We start from the raw sequence: 23,171 nt of genomic DNA, 5'->3' as shown, positions 1-23,171 counted from the left end.
GTCTTATGGGACACATATGCACAAAAATGTATGAACAACATGACCTAACAAGTGAGGAATCTTGTCCTACTAACCAATTCCACATCCTTTAAAGCCAACCCACCTGCCTCAACCCCCATCAACGTACATATAGTTGTATACTTCATCAGCCCCCCCTCTCCCAAACACACACACGCACACACACACACACACACACACACACCAGCCCATCTGTTTTTTTGTTTTGAACTTTCAGGGTCAGGATGCAAGGCCCCATCCACAGGAATTGATTGTGCCACTAACAGGTTAATGAAAAACATGCCTGTATGTATGGGGGTTAAACAGTGTCAATGCATGTAGCATGTTGAGGAGTCAACTTACAACTCAAAGAGCAAAGGCATGTTTGGACTTAAGAGGAAGGAAGTAATGAAGTACTGAAGATTATGGACCAATAAAAAGTAGGCGGTAGGCAGGAGATGTTTTTAGATGGCTGGTTCTTGTACACAGACAACAGAGTTCTCTTCACAAAATGATGAAACTAGAGCTACTGTTAGCAGTATATTTGTGTGTGTGTGTGTGTGTGTGTTAGGGATACACACCTGCTTTCGTAAACTTGTGATCGTCTTCTGCATGTCGGAGACAAAGTCCTGGAAGTCGTTGATTGAGGGTTCAGTGCTTGGTTTGGAGGTCACAGTGACATTTACAGGATTTTCTCTGGCTTCGTCCGCTGGGCTGCAACGAACAAACATAGAAATAAGTTGAATTTCAATAATTAAACTCTTTTCTATAGTCTTGGTTTCCTATAGTCGTGTCAAACTCACATTTTAAAGTTCACACTGCTGGATGTATAATAGGTCACATAGACAAAAGGCTCCTCCATCACACATTATCCTTAAAATATTTCTACAGAAAGGATTTTTATAACATTCTAGCTGCATATTGACGCTGCAGTGTCTTTATAGACGTTTGGCATCTAACTATTACACATCTTTCAACATTTTACACATACAGAATATTACTAAATAACTCATAATGTTTGTCATCCTGTATTACCTGGTCTCCTGGATGCTGTTAGCAGGTCTATCCTCTGTGTAGCTGTGGTCAGCTGACCTGCGTCCTCTGAAGTGATATGACAGGGCGTTGAACTGACCCTTGGTCCGGCAGTCTGGAGGGGTCAAACACACTGCAGTTAACTAACAGACAACAAGAATCACACAGGTTGAGAAGAAATCTACTCGTCAGCGGCGTACAGTATCGAAAATGTCCTCAGGAGAATCACAATCAGGTTACATTTTCTTGTTTAATATGCTTTGTAAGGGGATTCTGTACAAGGCAAATGTTTCCCCCTATTATGAATGACCATGCTACAACCAGAGACCAATGTGTGCACAAATATACATACACCCCCGTGCACATACACACAGACACAAAACAGGAAAATGTATATGAGCTGATGGAGAAACTTGAGTCAGTCAGTAGGGGAGAAGGTGACTAGCTGACTGCTGACGCCGCTATCAGCAGCCTCTCTTTCATCCCGCTTCAAAGTGCTGATCTGAGACTTATTGTGGTGTGATGCCTCACTCTCACACGGCCATCACACACTGCACCCACATCGGAAAAGATAAAAGACACACACACACAAAAACACAGTCCTCCCGTACACATCTGGGGCGTGCTGAGCATCAGCGAGAGCGTCAAGAGACTTCTGAGTAAACCTGAGAAAGGACAGTTCAGGCCCTGCAATTAGGTGGGCTGCACCTTTAACCGTAAAAGCCTTAAAGCCTGCCGCTTGGCCTCAGATGCCTTTGATTTACCAGGCAACCGGCCGTAAAAGACAAAGACGATCTCAAAACAACAAGACATCCTATCTCATGCTGATAGACACGGATGAGCGCACAGAAGCACGCTCACACCCCGCTGCGCTGCAGACACACACACACGTGTGCACGCACACACACACACATACAACAGTTCTCAGTGGTATCCTCTCTCTCGCTCTCCTTATTGAGCCAAATAAAACTGTGAATCTGCCTACGGTTTAGTTTCACCAGGCAGAAACAAGCGCCTTAACCCTCTTCCTCCCTCCCCGCCTTCCCCTGTCTGGCAGGATATTCTCTGTTTATTAGCTTAGCGCTTCTCTTGTTCATTTTGTAAAGGAAGGGTGAGCACTGGGGTCAGAATCTGGGATGAAAGGAGAATGATTAAGAGGCACCATGTGCTGGTTATTAAACCGCTGCTTGTTTTGTCCCAGAATATCATAGCTGTCTCTGAGAAGGCAACGGACCACTAGATGTGGAGGCCTCGTTCAAGTTTAGTACAATCTGCTGGAAAACTAGAACTAGATATTTACCCCATCTACCATTTCACGACTGTTCATACTGCATGGCGCCGACATATTTCATACAACTGAAACTGTTGAAAACATATTGTTCAGCCCTCTCCCTCAATCAGGAAAATCGTTCATCCCAAATCTAGCTCGGTACCCTGTTGATTCGACACACAAGCCAAACTGCCTCCAGATGTACATGGACTGACCCAAATCATTCACTCGCTGTTGTCGGATCAAAACCACATATCTGCAAAAAAACAAAAAAGTATGTTTTTATCACAAAGTAAGAAAGGAACACTGATGTTGTCATTCAATGTGTTTTTGCAATTATTCAATGGGTTTTTAACATGTTTCAAGGGCCCAAGGGGTCATAAAACTAGAAATATAAAACTCAACACAAAGTTTGTAACTGTAAATTTTCAGTAAAGTAAGTAAGAGGAAGGAAAACACCAAAATTGAAGTAATGTGTTTTTCCAGTGACAGCAGCAATATAACATTGAGTCAACGTGATTTGGCCCTATGCATTAGAAAACACCAATTTAGTATAGGCATATGAATCTGCAAATTATAGATCTGATGCTATATTCACAAGTGTTAATTGTGTGCAATTTTATTGACTCGGGTAACTCTGGTGGTTAAGAGCCCATATATGTGAAGTCATAGCTATTAGTGGGTAGAACTTGGGGTGTATAGAGCAGTCAGAAGCCATGTGACCTGAATGCTCTTTTTCACTCAGCACTTCATGCATGACTTCAACAGTGATTCAATGGAAAAGGTAGGGAGACTGTGGCAGTGTGTTTCACAGTGGGCAGTAAATGGCCATATTATGTCTTATAAGCTCCACTGAAAAAGGCCTTGTATTCTCCATCAACCACCCAGGAGAAGCCGGGGCAGTTATGAGCGTTCAAGGGTTTCGGCGAACATTAAACTCCTGTGAAAACATGAAAAACTCATACGCATCTACAGTTTAAGAAACCCAAGTCTTATTCTGTGGCTAATCCTGCAAGGCCAAGCCCTATATTCCAGCCATTCTGAGTGCCAACAACACAAATCATTCATTTCCTCACACTTGTAGCTCGTTCAGCAAAGCTCATCATCATGATTACTGGTACACAAAAAGTCATTGCACTGCATTCAGCCCCTGAGCTATACAGGCCAATCAAGTTCATCAGATTTTCTCTTGCAATCCAGGCCACAACTGATCATATCTCCAAATCATTGATAGGAGACAGCCACTGAAGACCCTCATGCTGGTATAGAACAGCGGGGGATGCCTCTTCATTCATCTCCTTTTGGCTTTGTCAGCTGCACGCACTGGTGGAATGCTTAAACATCCAGGTCTTAACTCCAAATACGATCTCTAACCTGAGAAGTCTGTGAAAAGTACATCGGTTATGTCATGAATGTTATGTTCAGGAACAGGAGGTCCCCTGTTGTTTCAGTGGAGTGGAGATCCAGCGGAGTAGCACTGGCATAACAGTTCATGACATTTGACTTTAAACTTTACTTTACGCTGACTGCAGAACGAGACTAAATCAACGTCTGACAGATGGAAGCCTCGCCTTTCTCAAAAGCCTGAGAGAAACGAGCCCAGACTTTGTTTGCCTACAAGTCAAAGCTCCCATTCACTTCATTTCCTGAAAAAAATGATTACTCTTTCATTTCTTCCCTATCTCATCTGTTCTTCCAAGTTCCAGGCAAGCAGCTTCCATGCAGAGTGATATCTGACATCAGCCGTACACAGGGGATGTTGTAAATTGTAGCATATAACCTGTGATTATTTTGAAGCTGGGCTATCTTCATGGAGACGTTATCAAAGGGAAACACTGGGTGAGGATGTTGTACCGGCTTTCATCTTACAAAGCAGTCCCAGTGCTGGACCTGTGTAAGCCATCGGATGAGACGTCTAGATAACATCCTGTCCTGTTATTGCTTGTAAAGCATGTTTTCTTTTGGCGTGGTAAAATGGGATATGTCATTGAAGATTTGGCAAGATAAAGAGAGATATGACTACATGAAAGACGTGCTAGACATGATTGAAATAGTACTGCTATGCCCTTGTGTTTGCAGAATCACATGCATGCGGCATGCAATACCCAAACAGAGTCACTTTTTGCTGCATATTTGCATCATTTTGTGTAAATGTTGTTCTACGTTATTAACTGCATCTGTTTTGTTCCCCATCCATCCATCCCCTCCACTTGCTCCCACCTTCGCAGCAGTCCTGCCACATGCGCAGGTCGATCTTGGGGACGTCGTCACAGCTGCCGTAGCCGTGGGGCAGCTCGGCCACGCTGAAGACGTCCGGCTGGATGCGCGTGATGTTGTCCCCGTTGTCGCACAGCACCCGGGTCAGAGAGGCCTGCTTCAGCTGGGTCAGCTGGGCCGGGGTGAACACGCCGGGGTTTTCATACCAGAACCTGAAGATGACAGAAGAGGAGGACAGGCGGGGAAAGACAAGAGAGAATGATTATGATTGAAGAGAAAAAAGCAAAAAACCCTTTCCATATCTCTCCTTACCTCTAATTGTATTTCTTTTCCTAGCACTTCACTCTGTTCTATGGTCACAGGAATATTGTAAGGGCACTAATGCACTCCAGATTTTTGGTTGCTTGTAATTTTGGTTTTGTAGGAATTGAAGCTTATTCTACTGTTGCACTTGGGTCAGCTAAATTCCTAGAATGCTAAATAACAGAAGTTCTTATTGATTGTTCTACTAACAATAGGTATAAATAAGAACAAACTACTAAGAACAAACTGCTGCTTAAAAAGATCTTTAGTCATTGTGCAATGGCAAAAGTTCTCATCACTGGCAAAATGCACAACCTTGATACGTAGCATTCTATACATCTCAGAAACTGGAAAAAGTGAACAAGCAATACTCTAAAAGGGACTGTCTGGAGAGACTGGAGGCATCCCTTTATCTTTCCAGGGTATGGAGGTGGCGTGTGTGGTGATCTTACCTGTCGCCATCTCGCAGGCGTTTGAACTGGGCCGCCAGCAGACACATGAGGGTGGGCCCCAGCCTGCTGCCAGGGACCAGGTCTTCAGCCATCAGGGCAGGGAACAGGTCGATGTTCAGAGGAGTGCCATACAACCTGCCAGACATGGAAATAGTCAGGTACAAGACAACTGTGCACTGGAACAAAACCTCACAGTGAGCGTGCTATCTAGACTAATTACGCAGATTTTCTTTTTCCTCGTTAGGATTGCGTGAACCCTTGATGAAGGCTGGGGTTCCTAAAATCTGTTCAGATGTAATTCTATAGGCCACAGAATACCTCATTGCTATTGTCAACAGGCTATGGACAATGCTAAAAGTTGTTAAAAGTTGTTAGTCATTTACATTTCCCTTTACCTCTGCAGTTTCTCTCTGACAGTTGGATTCTTAATCTCGTTCCTCAAATCATCAAATGTCTGCGCCGAGGTCAGGTTACAGAAGGTTCTGTAATCATTGTACGACGGTATGCCATGATCCCTCCCTCTCTGTATATTCATGGCGGCCAGATCCAACGCCACGGCGTGCGCCATGGAGAACAGCCTCTCCGTCAGCTCCGTGTTCAGCAGCTGCGTCGAAACGCGCATTTTCCCGGCGACGCCGAAGAGCCCGCGGAGGAGCGGGTCGATGCCGCCCTCGTTGACGATGCGGAAGGGGGAGAAGAAGGCCCGGTGGAGGGAGATGTGGCCCTGGGGGATGGGCTGGAAGTCCTGGTCCAACCTGTACAGGATGGGGTTGATGAGGGTGTGTCCGAAGCGGAAAGCGGCGGTGGCGAAGGCGTTGAAGATGGCGGCGTTGACGTTGGGGTTGTAGCCGCCGTAGGGTCCCATCAGCTTCACGCCTGCCTCACCCAGGATCTGGGGGATTGGAGATGGAACACAATAGGCATTTTCCTTATCGCCATCATTACCACCTTTACCGTTACCAGTTATTACTATTGACCAAGGCTGTTATTACTAACTGCCTTGGTCTTCAGAGACAGAGGTAAGTATATGAAAATAAAGCAATGTGAGAGTTAAGCTGACGGTCCTTACCTTTGGCAACCAGTGACTGTAGGTGATGTGTTGCATCTGGGCCCCCACTATCTTCCTGGCCTCGTGGTAGATGGTGTCTCCGTCCCAATGGGGGTTCAGCCTCAGTAGCTCCGTGGCTATGCGGTTGTGCTCCCTGAACCACACCGTGTGCATGGCGGTCAGACCGAGCTGCTCGTTGGCACGGTGGTCCCCAGCCAAGAAACAGGGAATCGGACTCTCATTCTCATCCCGCATGCACTCCGTAGGCGGTCCGGTGGCGAACGGCAAAAGCGGCTTCCCCGTCCGCTGGATGATTCCTTGCCGGAGCAGTCCCCGCTGGCTGGCCAGATCGCGGATCTCTTCCGATTCGTGTCTCGAGCTGCCGTAGACGTTGGAAGCGTCGATGTAGCTGGTCAGCTGGTTGATTTGCTCCCGCGGGTACACGCTGTTCATGAGGAGCGACGTCATCCCGCTGCCGCACACGGGGCTGGACCGCACGAAGAACATGCAGCGGGCGCCGCTCCGCAGCTGCCGCGGGTCGTTGGGCGGGAACTGGATGGGGAAGCACGGCGGGTCGTTGGTGCAGACCTGCGTGCACAGCTGGCCGTCGGAGAAGCGCGACTGGCTGAGGGCCGCCACCGTCGCGTCCAAGTCGTGGTCCAGGAACTGACCCCACTGCATCAGCATGTGCGTGTAGCGGTCGTCGGGGGTGATGGTCTCCGTGCCGATCATGGTGGTGGACACCAACCTGGGGAGCGGCAGCCTGTATCCGTTATGCTGCCGGTCGGTGGCGCCTCTCGGCAGGTTAAACCCGTTGTCGTAGACCGATTTCAGCAGGCGTTCGAAGGCCGTGAGCGAGGCGCCCCACATCGGGTGCTGCAGGTTGTTGCAGGTGCCGTCGTGGCTGCGGTACTTCTGGTGGAAGCAGATGTCGGAGCAGTTGTTGAAGCGGCGGTGGGCCGTGCAGCCGGACAGGTTGGCGATCACCTCCAGGAAGTGGGGCGACACCAGGTCGTTGTAGCGGAATGCTGCGGGGGAGGCAGAATAAATTCAGCACATGTACAGTCTGGCTGGGGTTTCGGTGGCTGAAGATTTGTGAAAATACAAAGCTAAAATACAATACCAAAGTTCACCCAGTTTTAAGCGAGAAAATCACCTCATCTAAGCCATCAAAATAGAATGTAATCTAGTGTTTGTTTATATGATTCACATATCAAATATTTTACTGTAGACATGATCACACATTGCTCCTGGCTCAGAGAGTGGAAAGATTGCAGTGTTTCACTAACCTGTCCTGACTTGCTTTGATATGTGAGAGCTCTTGTGCAATAGCTCCAGTGTGCAGCATATGTGTATAGCAGGTGTGTATCTGTGTGTGCTTGTGATGTGTTAGCAATGTGGTGTGAGGGTTAATGGTTATGTGTGTGTGGCTGACCTCAATGGGGGTAAGGTGAGACTTTCTGTCTACAAATGAAACGACATCAAAAGCTACAAGCCCTCTCTCCCTCTCCCTACATTCTCTCACCGAATAATTCAAGGAACAGTTCCAGACGAACTCATCTTGGCTCTGGTGTATCTGTGTGTGGGGGTTTGTGTGTGTGTGTGTGTTCGGTGGAGGATGGGCGAAAGTGGGGTGTCCCCCTCCCAGATCAAGTAGAGATACAATAAAAACAGCGCGTTTGTTTTTGCTGACAGGCAGAAATCCCTCTGTGAGCTTGGTCCGGGGCCAACGCAACAATGAACACTTGGTTGTTGGCATAAGTAATGAAAACATTGTCTCTCTCTCTCTCTGTTCATATTTCACACTCCTCTATTTCTCTTTCCCTGTTTGTCTCCAATACTGACCCATGTCTGTATTTTCCTCTTCTCTTTCTTTATTCCCTCTCCTACCTTTCACTCTTCCCATTCTCACACACTATTCCTCCTCCCCCTCTTTCTCATCTGTCTCTGGTTCCTTTCTTGCACCAAGTATCTGACACTCCAATAGTTCACCGTTCTGCTGATTCTGTACACAACTACCCCATTTAACCTTTGTGACTGTTAAATTTAACCCCCATTGGAGTGGGTGCTTTCATGTACCATCAAGTTAAAATACAGCTCCAGACCACTGGATGTCTCTCCGTGCATATGCAAATGCCCGCAAAGACATGCATATGCATATACACACCCGCACCAACCCACATGCATGCATGACTGAGTCGATCCGTACACCCAAAGACACAAAGCATCTTAAAATTTGTCCTGCCAGATCTGCGTTCAACAATGATTTTAGGTTAAGTGTTCTGCGGTGTGACACAGGGGTAGTAAAACTGTTTACGGGCGCCTAGTCAACTGCTCCATGATTACGTCTCTAGCCCTTGGGTAACGCTGGAGAAAATGGCATGCAGATGGAAGGCTTATCCACAGCCAAATACGCTCACAATAACATGATGATAATTCATGGAGTGGTTGAGGATTGAATTGTTGGCTGCTTTGCTTGAGACTTTGCTTGGAAAACTGGATGGGGCTTTTTTTTTGCTGAATCCAGTAGGATGTCCTGGCTTAATTTCAGATCAAAATAATGACATCTGTCATAGATGTCATTATTTTAACATAATAATAGCCAGTCTGATAAGTATGCATATGTATCTTCCATGTATCTACAATCTTTAAGTAGTTCAGTGCAACCCAGAGGCTTACTTGGATTACATGCCTTGTACTGGCCATCTATCTTGCCTAGGGAGAAAATTAAGTCTACAGACCACTGAAGTGTTGCCCAAAGACGACTGGTCTGCTCGCCGTCCCATCTGGAAGCCGTTCACACGATGTGATGGGGCAAAGACGGGGCGTCACACACATGAAGACAAGCGATCACACTACTACACACTTCCGTCATTCAAGAACATTTTCCCATTCGTCCAGAAAAGTTCACTGTGTTCAACTGTTTCTTGCTCCGTTGTACAGAAACTACAGTATGAGACTTCTTTCACTTAATTTGCATACTTGTGTGGACTGATCCATGCATGTTGCCATTTTGAATGAGATGTATTCCTGTGTTGCTACTTATCAATTAGAGCAAGTGAAGGTGGAAATCTTACTCATGTAAACCATCCACCTGAGTGGGCGTTCAAATGCATGAACACCTCCACATCATTTCCTTTAACTATCAAGTTGTTTGAATGGCTGTTCCCATATAATATGAATGCAGCACAGTCAACAGCAATGGTGTGTCAGTGGCCCCACCCTGAAACACCAGTCAAACAGACAGCAGACTCCCATGGGCTCCTCTGAGGTTGTTCACACCCTGACTGAGAGCAGCAGTGCTTGGCTTTCCACAGCCAGAGAGTCTTCAGAGACAGGATATCTGTGTGGACTAGGGATGTGAGACTCTCCTCCTTAAACCAATTCAATATGAATCTCCATGTGTAGTTTCTGATTCAATACAGGAAACATCTTTAAGCAGGTCAACCGTTTCACTGCTTGTGTAAATTAAACTTGTGTGTTGCAATGATAGCATAAAATGAGAATAATTATCATGAGCAACCAAAGTCTACAAAAACTTCAATCACGCCGTTTGACGGATTCAAGCAATTCTGAATGCATGCACACTTCCAATCATTACTTTGAGCCGTCAAGTCACTCAACAAATATTCCCACTTTGCATTAAATGTAGCATAAGCTACAGCCACATTCACAAAGGAGAGTGTGACATGGAGGGAAAGAAAAAGATGTAAAAGAAAGAAACCATCACAGAGAAGTCAATACTCTCGATTCTGACTGTCAAGTTGGGTTTCCCCTGTCAAAACACAGCCGATATGATTTGTCAGTGAGGCACTTGGCAATTTCTCATGCTGGTAGCTTCAAACGGCAGTGACAGGTAACTGTTTGAAAACTGAACTTCAATATCCGCGACGTCAGTGAACTGCACACAGCAACTCGGCCGTTCTATGATGCTTTATACCAAAGGAAACCAAAGAGACGAGAGAGTCTTAAGTTTTGATTCATCATTCTTGTAGGCAGAGAATATTTCCTGCCAGTTTCCATGACAGACACTAAAATTGTAGCCCCACTCCCAGTGATTTAGGCTAAAAAAACAGGTGCATTTTTACATAAACATTTTGTGTAGTGCAACTTTAACGATTCCAGTACAGTAAAGTGAGACATATGATGTTCACATGGGCTTCCTCTGTGTGTGTGTGTGGGTGTCAGCCTCACCGGTGCCGTTGGTGTCGACCATGAGCCCCTGGTTGACGTGGTTCTGGATGAGGAGCAGCGTCTGCTCGAAGATCTCTCCTGCGCGCGCCTGCTCCACCGTGTAGGGGTCCCGCGGGTACCGGAAAAGAGCCAGCAGCTCGCCTGGGGTACGAGGCTGACTGGAGGGACGGAGGGATGGGAGGGAGAGGGAGGCGGGGTGGGGGGGAGGAGGGAGACAGCGTATGAAAAGAGAGAAAACAAAAAGGATAGTGAATATAATGTGCGAGAGCGTGGAGAAAGAGCAAAAAAGGTGAGAAACAAGAAAAAAAAATAGGGGGTGAGAGGAAGACAAATTGAAAGGAAGCGAACAGATAAGGCCGATTTCAAACGTCATGTTGAAATCGCATTCCTTCGAGTAATTTTTTTCCCCCGGAGGGCGGAAAAAGCAGGCAGCGAGTCTTCCCTGATCTGTATAGCCTGAGCGAACAAACACTTTCCAGAACATTTCTCCACTGCAGCCAGAGCAGGTGACATGCACACACAGTGTGCCCCTCAGGGCTGATGTGGAAGTCAGTCATTTCACCTATAAGTTGGATCTACTCCATCGCAAGTCTGTGTGTGTGAGTGTGTGTGTTGTACATGCTTTCACCCCCTCTAGAAGACCACTGCACTGCTTTACTACCACCTCAAGGTACTTGTTTTTTTAACAACTCCAGTCTTTGAAGCTCTGCCAGGCCTGGACTTAAGGGTGTGGCAAACAATGCAGCCACGTGCCAGATCCACAGGTGTCCCACCCGGGCCAAGATGAAAATAAATGGCCTCATTTTACAAGCACGCTCACATGATGACATAATGCACATGTGAGCCAAGTGGCTATTGAATCGGGCAGACTTCATCGGATGTCTTAATATGTTCGAAACATAGAAATTTTGGCTGAAATCAGTCAAGTTAGGCAGCTCTTTTATTGGATTGCTGGTATAGCAGCATAACGCGCCAAACTGTTATTTCTACAATAAACTTTATTATAGCACAGCATAATAAAGTTTATTATACTTTAATTTATTAGCATGAATAGTACTTTGCAAAACAGGATTGCAAAGTGCTTTACATGAATTAATTATCCCTTGAAAAAGTACGACCTTAATTGCATTTTGTGGTGATAATTTGAAAAAGCTGGTCGCGCACATTGCACACGTTGTTTCTATAATGACCAGCTGCGACTATCAGCAAATAGTACTTATGTCTAACTGTCAGTACCAGAAACTCCAGCAACACAGCCAATGTGCTTTATGATCAGAGCAACAAGTACTACAAACCTTTCTACTGGTACGTTCTCCAATTTCATTCTGATTGTCTGTCATTTCATTCTGATTGAGTGGCTCACAAAAAAGTGGTCAACATCATGTCTTCTCCTCTTAAGAGATGAACTTTTCTCAACTTTAGAAAACGCTCCACTATGTCCAAAAAGAAGCAGCTTTCCCCATTATGTTTAATGTGGCAGTTTGAAAAAAGCAGAATAGTGTGAACTAAGCTATCTTTGGGTGTATAGAGAAGTGCGAAAATGGGCTTTTAAAAGCGTGATACTCGGCTATTATTCTTGTCCAAGAAAGAAGGCAGTGACAATGAGAGAGGATGAGGAGGATGAAGAGAGAGACCGGTATAAAAGCCAGTATTCTGTGCTCCTAATCACAGTAGTATATTAAGAGCTTTCCGAAGGATGTTCAAAGACCCCGGCGCCATCAGCCAAGGAGGAGGCTGGCTCTGGATCTGTGATTGTCATTAGAAGAGAGCTGGAAATCCCCTCAACTCAATTTGGGTTACCTGTGTGTTTATGTGGGTGCATTTCTTCCTTTGTGTGTGTCCAGGTGCATATGTGTGCCCACGCTACTCGCGCACGCTTGTGTGTGTGTGTGCACGCCAAGAAAAACACCTCTGCTAACCACATCATTCAACAGGATGGAAACGCTTATGACTCACATTGCAACCACCTACACCTCTTACTGTGGCAGAGGAGAGAGAGCGCGCAATGAAAACTTCACTGGATAAACAAAGGCTTCAAGACGTTTGCTTCCTTTCATCTCGGTGATGATCTTATTATCTTGACACATCAATGAAAAGAGGTGAAATGGTAAAACCAATGAAAAGCCCTTATGTAAGCATTGCAAAGGCATGTTTTTTTGAGATGCAGAAAAGTAGCAGAAGACAAACACTGAGGTTGCGTTGCGAGGGCAATTTGTGCATTTATTTGCGCTAGGGTTAGGGTTAGGGATCGAGGTTAGAGTTTTCATCTTATTCACTAAGAAATGTATACAAATGAAGTTGTGGCGTTAAGTGGCTTTTATAATTGGAGCGGCCTTTGATTTGATTCTAGGATGGAAAACCCTCTCCATTGTTTGCCTGACTTGCTGGTGACGATGCCTGTGTCTTGCAGTAATGATAGCTAGCAACCATTCTGAAAGGACAAACTTTGCACCAAGTCTTCATGCCACCTTGCAAAGATCTTATATGCATAACAATAATATGGGGGAGTTGGTGTTAGGAAGTGTGAATGCAAGTGTGGGTGCAATCTCGATTGGCATGGCCTCACAGACAAATTACTATTATGTTTGCAAAATAATGAGATTTACATCTAATTTACATATGCATGAACATAACCGTTGCAGGCTTTATTTTTTGAACAACGCTATTAGGCAGCTTTCCACTCATTCTGCGCAGTGAGTGAACAGTATGGCTTTCTGATCTGGTCCTTTTGGTGATGGAGTGTGAGTGTGTTTGTGTGTGTCTCTCACATCTTACCCATCAAAGAGACGTCTCCTGGTGGACTCAATGGCACTGTCCACATTGCGGATGGCCTGTTCTATGGACGTGCTCACGAAGGTGTCGCCCTCTCGGCTGACTGGAGGTACTGTTGACACACAGAGAGAGGTAGAGACTGCTTAGAGCCAAGTTCAATCAAGTTAGAAATCTGGAAGTGTTTGGACCTCAGTCTTTATGAGGGTGTTTACAATGAACAACACAAAACATCAGACAGGACTGCGAACTCCAGGACACTGAATGAATTCTGTTCCATTTCAACATGTCTCATTTTGTGACTTATTACATTCTTTCGTTTCATTGTACGTCTCTCATTTAACATAATTTGTTGTTTTCATCTTAATTAAACTGACTACTAAAAGTTTGGTCTAACAGCTCTGTAACCAAATTCCCCAGCCAAGCAATTTTCTCTTGAAGACTGAAGTATACTTAAAGTTTATAATGAGGGATGAATCATATACCCTGCAGTATCAAATACTTTGCTGAACAATGAACACTCAGATCACAAAAAGCCTCTCACTCTCACTCTCTCACTAAGCTAATATTATCATTAAAGTGGGATGAATCATTTTGGAATGAGTCATTTTTAACACTACCTGTTATTCTTAAACCTGTGTGAGGTTAACGGTGGTTAAAACATATTTAAGGGGTTAAAACAAAGGTTAGAAAATACAGTTTAGGTTTACAAATGTGTGATGTACTTCCTACAGAATAGGTGACAGCACCTTTAAAGGTGCTACATTTCAGCTTCCCTGCCTCAGTTGGAGCGAACACATTTCTGGCGCACTCCTTCGTCTGACTGTGCCATTGCAAACAGTGAGATTGTGACGTGAGGGCTGAGAGAGTCCAACAACAACTGAGCACATTGAAACAGTTTACGGTTCACCAGCAGAGTGCTGCGGTCTGACCTGAGAAATCTCAGCAGGAAACATCAACACACACAGGGAGGAGCTGACAGGAATCTGATAGCATTACAGAAGAGTTTGACTAATTCAGTGGGTGACTTGGCCAAAAAAGTCCAAGGTAGGGCTTCTCGCTTTGTGGACTGTTCACTACGGTGACACCAATCTAATATCCAGTTTTTACTTTGCTGCAAATTGGTCACATGAAAGCTCTCTTTCATAGTTATACTGATGTCATATGAGTTATTGTGTATGTAGCAATGAATAAGAGAGAGCCGCAGGTTTTTAGACAGAGAATCTATTATTGGAAGTCACAAGTTGCCACAGGATTTCAGTTATTTCAGTACAAGTTAGTTTGTTGTCATCTGGCAGCGAGGCCAGCCTTGTGGTTAATAAGGCCATCCCTCAACCACAGCCCGGGTTTGATCATATCTGCTGAAGGATCCATGAGCAAGATGCTTAACTCCTCCCTGCTCCAGAGACGCCGCACTGGCTGGCTGACCCTGCACCTCAACTAGAGAACATTGTTCGCTGCATCTTACCCGTGACGGTGAGCACCATGCTGACAGCCTGGTAGCCGATGGGGTTGCGGGCGACGCACTCGTAGCGTCCGCCGTCGGCGGTGCCCACGTCCTTGACCTCCAGACCCTCAGGGCTGATGTGGAACTTGCCGCTCTCCGTCACCTGTACGCCATCCTGGGGGAGAGCAGGTGGGGGGGGGGGGGCAAAGGTCACGACCCTGGGAGCTAGCGTGTGGAGGCGGGGATCAAATAACAAGACAGTGATTGAGAGCCTCACAGATGGGACCTGGAAAGTAAGTAGGCCACTGTGCTGTTCAGTTTTCAACGGACTCCTACTTAGAGCTGATTTACAGCAGCTTTCTGCATTACGTTTTTTGGATGGAAACTTGAGCTTGAACAGGATTAAACTTATTAATCACTGAATTGCTTCACTGTCTTGGGGTGTAACCCTGAGCAAGTAAAGCTCATCAAAACATTTATCGACCATAAACCATTTCCCAGTGCCTCTCCCTTCCCTCCCACATCACACGCTCCGATCCGCCACCGTCACCCTAGTATAACCTCGCGATCGCCGTGGTGACGGGGCGACGGCCGCCTCTCTCAGCCAATAGCGGCTCTAGCCTCTAACCTTGTTCCAGGTGATGACGGGCTGTGGCTGGCCCTGAGCGCTGCAGGGAATCTGGACGTCCTGGCCAGACTCCACCGTCAGGTCCCTTGGAGCATTTGTGAAAACAGGCGTTACTGAATGAGTTAAAACATACACACACACACACACACACACACACACATGTTAATGATTATGCACCAGTGCTCGAAGTACATGTAAAGTGCATCTTTGTAATCAATCACAGCACAGCAGACATGAGATTTAAAAGATGATATTTACAATTGCTTTGAGATGCTGAGTCTGAAAGTGTATGTTCCACCGTCTAGCATATGCTTACAGAAAATACACACACAGTTTGTGTTAGCCTGCAATTGCTATTTTTCCTTCCTCTATTACAGGGCTGCAAAACATAAGTAGCCTTAATTTAGTCAGTCTGCAGCTCAAAGGGAGATGTGGGCATATTTTAAGAAGAATTAATGTAGTGCTGTAGCAAACCCCATAGTGGATCGAGTTTGTGCCACAACTGCTCATCAATTTTTCCCCCTTTCAACCTATTGTACCAACTGTGTCTATCATCTTGTGTTTTCCAACTGTGAACTCTGTCACACCCCCCCCCCCCCCCAAGTCTTGTTCTGATTACATTAAGTGAGAACAGCTGATGTTTTCCATTCATGTACAGAGATTGAGTAGGTCAACAATCATTGACTGTAACTCTACTAGATTACGTGCACACAAGCACACACACACACACACACACGCACACACATAAACACACACACACACACACACACACACAGAATTGAGCATAGATATGGGGTGAGTCATTGTGTTATACTGTCAACAAAGATTCATGATACAACCCTTTCACAGCTGGGGTGGGTGGTGGGAGCCGGGTGGGGGTTTGCTCAACCCGACTCCCCCCCCCCTCCCCCCTCTATTAAAATTCCTCCTAGGTTCCCATTTCTCAGCCACCTGGCCATGGGAAAATCCCGGCAGTCTCGGAACCCAGAGGAAGAGTGGGAGGCTGTTTCATAGTAGCCTGACACTAATTAACTGCCTTTAAATCAAAGTTGAACTTTCTAAAACAGAAGGTTCGCTACATGGTGTGCAGCATACGCCTCTTTGGAGTGCATGTGTTGCCAATACCACTCTGTGTCACTGTGTGATTCGGGGATGTGATCAGAGAAACACAAAAAACACATGAAACGATACTGGAAGCAGGGGAACCGAAATCTCTCTCTAAAATGAAAGGAAACGTGCCAAAAATCCAAGATTTCTGTCATAACCTGAAGAATCCCATCCCTGCTGAATGCATAAAATCCCTCCTTTTTCTCTCTCTCTTTTTTATCTCTAATGCTCAGTATTCCTCTGCTAACCCCTCTTAGCATAAAGCAGCCATCACACACTGACAGCTCGGTTGTGGGCTTGTACGCTGCTTTAACAGTGTGGGGCCATTATGCAACGTGTACTTTGGGCCATGTTAACAGCCATTACTACATGGAAAAACATGGTGTCATATAGGGATTACAGACTGCCATGCTTTCCTGTGCTGCGCCAAGCCTATAATTTCAGTTACACACACACACACACACATGTACACACACGGATACGCCCATCTGCACCCACAAAGATGCACATAGTGTGACACATACGCTAACTTGTGCCTTCTTGCAAACAAAAAGACACATGAAACATACACACACTCATGCACATATAAAGTTAAATAATCTGCACATGTACGCACACACACACACACACACACACACACACACACACACAGAGCTATTTGCCTGTCATTGTATACAGGCACTGTTACAGTCTAATGGCAGACTCGCATGCGTAAACGACAAATTAGCCGTGGATGGAGGGTACAGCACCCCTCCCACCCTCTTAACATTTTACCACCTCGCACTCCCCTCCTCTTACACAAACATGGAGTGTTTGAAGAGGGCTTTACGGCAGCCACACTAAAACATTTAGCCTATTTGCACTCAAATATATCTTGCGGCATGCAGTAGTCAATGGATGCTGTGTTCTGTGCTTGTAAGCCCGATTGCGAGAAAGTGTTTTGAAACATACAAATAATCATAATTGGATTCTGTCAAGCCTGTATCATCATACAGTGTACATAACAGTGAACATCAGTCATTTGGGCAAATGTATAGGAGTCTGGAGTTAAAACCTATTGCAAACTAGGGCTGGGCGATATGGTTGAAATCAATATCACCATAATCATAAGGATTTTTTTCAATATCGATATACAGTATATCACGTTATGGCCCATGTATGCAAAATCACATGTTAAATTAATTAAATGAATGTTCATCCCATTGAACCGAATGGAAATGATAGATAAAACTGAAATTGTAAAATAATATTCCTTAAAATGTTTCATACTACATTCAAATTTGCTTGTTATCATCAGTTTAGACAGCAGAATTGTGTTCCCAAAATCACCATATCATCACAATATAATTCAGCTGAAAGACGATAAACGATAATACTGAATTGTCGCCCAGCCCTATTGCAAACTATATCAAATCAGCTTACCATTAACAACTTTATTAAGGTAATGTCCTGTTTAATCATCTACATTCATTTGGCAGCACCACCGCACACTCCTCACCTCTCTGCTGGATGCTGAGCTGCACGGCGGTGCGCACCGTCCCCACGGGGCTGACCGCCTGGCACTCGTACTGGCCCTCGTCGTGGGCCGCCACCCGGGCGATGCGGAGCGTGCCGGTGGACAGCACCACGTGGCGGCGGTCCAGGGGCAACGGGCTGCCCCCCCGCGTCCAGGCGATGACCGGCTGCGGGTAGCCGCTGGCCTCGCAGGGGAAGTCCACCGTGTGACCCTCCAGCACTGACTGGTCCTGCGGCGTGACGGTGAACTGGGGGATGGCTGGGGGCAGGAGGGGAGACACACTACAGGATTATCGGGCCGGTTTACACCAGATTTGCCTATCCCAACGGAGATTAAATTAAATTTCTGGTAGTGTGAGTGATTTACAGACTCAGTCGACAATCGACTGACAGACTGATCTGTGATCTAGCGCCCAGATAATAAAAACCATGTTTGATATTTACGACCCGACATCTGCAGGGTCCTGAGCGAGTCCCGTGGCGTGTGGGGATCAGAGATTCATTCCAAGCGTGGAGACTGATTCTGTCTGTCTGTCTTGTTGTTTTGATTGGACTCACTTTGGATTGTGTGAGTTCCTGTGCAATTAGAGGTCCTGACATCTCAGTTACATCGTTAAGGGTGTTGCCTAATCATCTAATGTGAGCAGATGTGCCACTGAGAAAGAAAAGAAACTGTGAAATCCATCATTAAGCATGTGTGATATGTGTGATGCAATGCATTTTCATCTAGTGTGTCTCCAGCCTTAGATTTTGCTAAAGCATTGGTGGCACCTCAAAGAGAGCTTGGGAGTGCAGGAAGCAAGATATGGCAAAGGAGGAAGTTGATGTGAAATACAGGAAGCTGCCAATACAGCTCAGGTTAATGGATGTCCATTTATATTGTTTATGTTTTGAACTATACTCAAAGCATACAGAAAACATTCACATGCAATCCAGGATACTTAATCTGTTTTTTGTTCACACATGAATCCAAGGCCTGCGAGAGAGAAACTATTCTGGTTCTCACCTTGCACGATGATATAAGCTGTAGCATGGATGGTGTCCACGTTATTGGAGGCAAAGCAGGTATACTGGCCGCCGTCAGCCTGCACCACGTTCTGGATGAAGAGCCCTCCGGAGGGGGTGATGTTGATGCGGGCGTCGTTGGGCAAGGGGGTCCGGTCGCCCTTGGTCCAGGACACCCGGGGCTGGGGTTGACCCGTGGCGCTGCACTCCAGGGTCACGCTCTCCCCCACCAGCACCTCCGTGTTCTGCGGCTGGATCACGAAACTGGGCCGCGCTGGAGGGGGAAGGAGGGAGAAGGATGGGGAGTGGGCAGAGGGAGAGAGGAGGACAATGAGAGGAGGAGAGAATGTGGGAAAGAGGTTTGATTAATTAGGTGAGAGGTGAGGACATGGTTTGAGAGAAAGCTTCTTTTCATCTGGTTTGAGTAAGTGTAAGGTGCTGGGAAACTAGCCTAAATGTAAGCAAAATGTTCAGGAGAAGGCTGTGGAGAGACATGCTTCGTTTGAAAGGTCAGCTCATGCGCCGGCTGAAAAACGGCGCTTCAAAGATCATTTGTGTATGTATACATAACCGTCAGTAACGACACTCTGACTACCGCTGAAAACAACTTCCGATGTGTATCCCAAACTCGGGTGAGCCCTGTCCATATTTGGCCAGTGATTACAGTTGAGTCAGAGGAAATATGTACACAGCGAGGGGCCAGGCGTTTACAATCACATGGAGACAGGAAATGCACAACATCTGCTTTCAGAAACTGTTCCTTAACGAGGGGTCGCCCTTAAGGCCATCCGTCACCCGGGCGACGACCCTGGGGTCACCTGGAGACAGCCGCGCTAATCTCCCACGGCGACAGCTATCGGCGCAAAAACTGATGGATGTGTGCATATTTTGTAAAGCCTGATTTATGGTAGGGCGCTCGACACCTTTGATAAGTGTCGCTCGACAGAAATGACGTATTTTCAACAGAAAAAAGTGTCTCTCGACACTTTCCCAACATGTCGCGCACCTGGAGAATTTTGTAATGTCGCGGACACCGTCACATTTTGTCGCGCAATGTGATTGGGTAGTCACATTGCGTCGCACTAACGTCGCCATGGAGATTGTAGTTTTCACTGAACTGAACGTCCTTATTGATATTTTGGTCTGTAACTTTTTCGTCCTTGTTTAATTAGTTTAATTAGTTTAGCTTAGCTCGTAGCAAATATGGAGGGTATAAATGAAAGACTGGCATAACAAGTTAGACAGTATCGCCACCTGTATGATTTTTCAATAAAAGAATACAAAGATGCACAGATGGCATTAACGTCGTGGAAAGAGATATCAGTATGTTGGACTGCAAACGTCGGTGGAAAAATCTACGGGACAGGTAGGCTATGTTTACTATCCTTGCTATCTTTATTGGTCAGTCGGCTAAACAATAACCACTCGGTGGTCGAGAAGATTATTCTGTATCATAGAAATTTAACGTTAGGATAGCGTCTGGTTACCATGGAGACGACTGAAACCTTTCGCCGAAGCATAAATTACAAACGTCGCGCGGCTCTTTATTTTCTGTCGAGCGACACTTATCAAAGGTGTCGAGCGCCCTACCATAAACCAGGCTTAAGTGTGTGTGTATGTAAGGCAGAGAGACAGAGATAGAGGACAGAATGTATATTTGTGTGTGTGTGTGTGCATGAATGAGGAGGGGAATAGTTTTCCCATAAGCCAGCAGGCTTTGCTCACGGCTCAGTGGGATATCCCAGTTATTTGACCTGCTGAACTCTGAAGGTGACCTCAGTGCCACTCACACTGCAGGCAGCAGACACCTTGCTCTGCAGCCTCCACTGCACTTTTGGTTGTTTAAATCCTCCCAACTGCTACTAAACACACTTGTTTCAGATGAGCGTTTACCCAAAAAAGGTAAAAATCCTAACATAATATTGGTTCTTCTTGAAAAACGCCTGTGCTTCTCTGCTTGAGTTAACATTTCTCTCTGATACGATTAGAGGGAAAACCTGTAAAACCTATGCAATCAATCTGAGATACATTTTACCGCTAGCTTGAGATTAGCTTCCTTGCCCCAATCCTGACTTCAATCATACAAGCAATTGCTACACTGACACCTGGTTAGTCCCTCAGGGCAACCTCCCCCACCTCCTTGACTCCTGTCAAACAGAAAAATGTCACTAGTCTTCAATTCCAACAAATATAGAAATTATTAAAAAATATATATATATATCTACAGGTTAAAGCTGCACTTTGTAGGACCTCATTATTCAGAAATCAAGTAATGTGATGTTAAACTACACACTCCTCAGGCCTAAATTCCTTCTTCTCAGTGGCTGGTGGGGTGGAGATGGTGAAAGAAATCGTTTCACAGCAGGTTCAACCATCATTGGTGTGTCCAGCTTTCTCTGGATGGAGCACTCATTTTTTGCAGTTTAGGAGAAAGTTTTGTATTTCGCTCTTAAATATAGTAGTTTATGCTTTATGGTCAACAGAAGGTGGGATACAAAATGCAGCTACTTACATGGGGCTCCGAAATACCGAAGTGTGACCTGTGAAGTCTTGACCTCCCCGGCCACGTTCTTGGCCATACACTGGTAGACTCCCTGGTCCGTCTCCCTGGTGTCCTGGATCATCAGCGTCCCGTCTTCCAGCAGGTTCAGACGACTGTCATCACGCATGTTCAGAGCATTGCTGCCAGGAGGAGACAGAGACACACACGTATGTCTCAACGACAGCTTTTAACCGTGTATATAGCACATGTACATTTTCCAAATCCAGAAATCCTTGTAGAAAACTTCAATCTCTCATTGATAATTGTATTTCCACTGAAAACTTTTCAACTGCGAATGCTGATGTCAGAACTCATCAGCGACTTTTGTTTATCCGTCTTAAATGTCAACAATTTGTGGGACCTAAACACACGGATTAAGTCCCACTTTAAACTGGATCCAACATGAAAAAAAAGTGAGGTCTTTGATTTCTTGAAGCAGTCACAACACTGTGCGTCTTACTTGTTCCTGAGCCAGATGATCTGCGGTTTGGGGTTGCCTTCGGCCCTACAGGTGAAGTAGACAGTGTTTCCCGACGTCACGTCGACATCCTGGGGCTCCGAGGTGATCCTGGGCACCTCTGGAGGAGAGGGAGAGACGGGAGAATCAGACGAAAAGAAGATGAGGTGGTGTAGGGCAAGAGAAAGCTGTGACAGATTGGAGGTGGTTAGTTTCATCGATTTGTAATTGTGTTGGAAGTGTGCTGATCGAAAGGTTGGTGAGAGAGAAGACTAAGTGCAATAGAAGGGAGTGAGATAGGGGATCTGAGGAAAGGAGTATCAGTCTGTGTTTGAGTCCAACTAAGCCTCTAGCAACCTGGACCTGACCCCACTGACCCCAACAGCAACCTCCACAGGGGAGAAGACCTGGGCATAAGACAAACCTAAATACAGTTTCAGACATTTTTCCACATGAAGTGCTCTGATTCATCTTGCCGCAGACTTAAAAAGCCCCCAAAAGAGGGCACATAACTTGCAAGATAGGACAGAACAAGCACTTATGGGGTCAAAATGTATTTGAATACTGCCTTTAGGTGCAGGTATAAGGGTGAATCACACATGATGTTCAACACTATGAGAAGACTTGGATTAGACATGCATCTAAACTTTCTTGCCTAATCATTCTCTGTATTCTAGTCTCTAAGATCATAAACAATACTTGAGTTCATGTTTATTTTCTCAAACAAGGGCAGCATGAAATCACCTTGAACAAAGACAATTCCTTAGTATGTGCCTATTAGTTTTTGAACACCACACACACACACACACACACACACACACACACGTGTAAGCACGAACACACGAAAATACACAAAATACGCCTGACAAACTAAAGTGAGAGTTATGAGCTGTAGAGCACAGTCTCCTCCATGACTAACTCTTGCCTATGCAGGTCTTGGGCCCCCCAAATGGGGCCAATTTGGGGGTCTCTGAGGTTAAGACAGGAGGGTGCCCCTGCAAACACAAATCACCCGTGAGGAAACCGTTAAAAGTGCTTGGGGTTGAAGACACTGACCTGGTTGGGCTGGAACGTGGGTGGGTGTTGAACTGCAGGCCGCTTGTTGTCATTGTTGGCTACATATCTTTCTTATGCAAGGGCAGGCGTGTGAGTTTGAACACACAGACATCAAGTCATGCCCCCAACACA

At 45.8% G+C, this 23,171-nt stretch overlaps 1 protein-coding gene across 1 annotated transcript in view; it reads right to left on the bottom strand.

Moving 5' to 3' along the window:
- The window catches only part of pxdn (peroxidasin), a 52,425-nt gene that overhangs the window by 4,410 nt on the left and 24,844 nt on the right, over positions 1-23,171 (bottom strand). The window contains exons 8-21 of the mRNA XM_071918184.2: positions 21,987-22,104; positions 21,497-21,666; positions 18,986-19,258; positions 17,963-18,238; positions 15,358-15,470; positions 14,751-14,904; positions 13,289-13,397; positions 10,514-10,671; positions 6,341-7,347; positions 5,667-6,163; positions 5,272-5,406; positions 4,520-4,728; positions 1,033-1,144; positions 579-711 (exon numbers count right to left, since the gene is read on the bottom strand). Of these exons, the coding sequence (XP_071774285.1) occupies positions 579-711; positions 1,033-1,144; positions 4,520-4,728; positions 5,272-5,406; positions 5,667-6,163; positions 6,341-7,347; positions 10,514-10,671; positions 13,289-13,397; positions 14,751-14,904; positions 15,358-15,470; positions 17,963-18,238; positions 18,986-19,258; positions 21,497-21,666; positions 21,987-22,104 (3,464 nt within the window). The remainder of the gene's footprint in view (positions 1-578; positions 712-1,032; positions 1,145-4,519; positions 4,729-5,271; positions 5,407-5,666; positions 6,164-6,340; positions 7,348-10,513; positions 10,672-13,288; positions 13,398-14,750; positions 14,905-15,357; positions 15,471-17,962; positions 18,239-18,985; positions 19,259-21,496; positions 21,667-21,986; positions 22,105-23,171) is intronic.

Source organism: Centroberyx gerrardi, chromosome 17, assembly GCF_048128805.1.
Source record: "Centroberyx gerrardi isolate f3 chromosome 17, fCenGer3.hap1.cur.20231027, whole genome shotgun sequence".
NCBI lineage: Eukaryota > Metazoa > Chordata > Actinopteri > Beryciformes > Berycidae > Centroberyx > Centroberyx gerrardi.
Note: the sequence above shows the minus strand (reverse complement) of the source record. Positions and strands in the feature narration are given on the sequence as shown.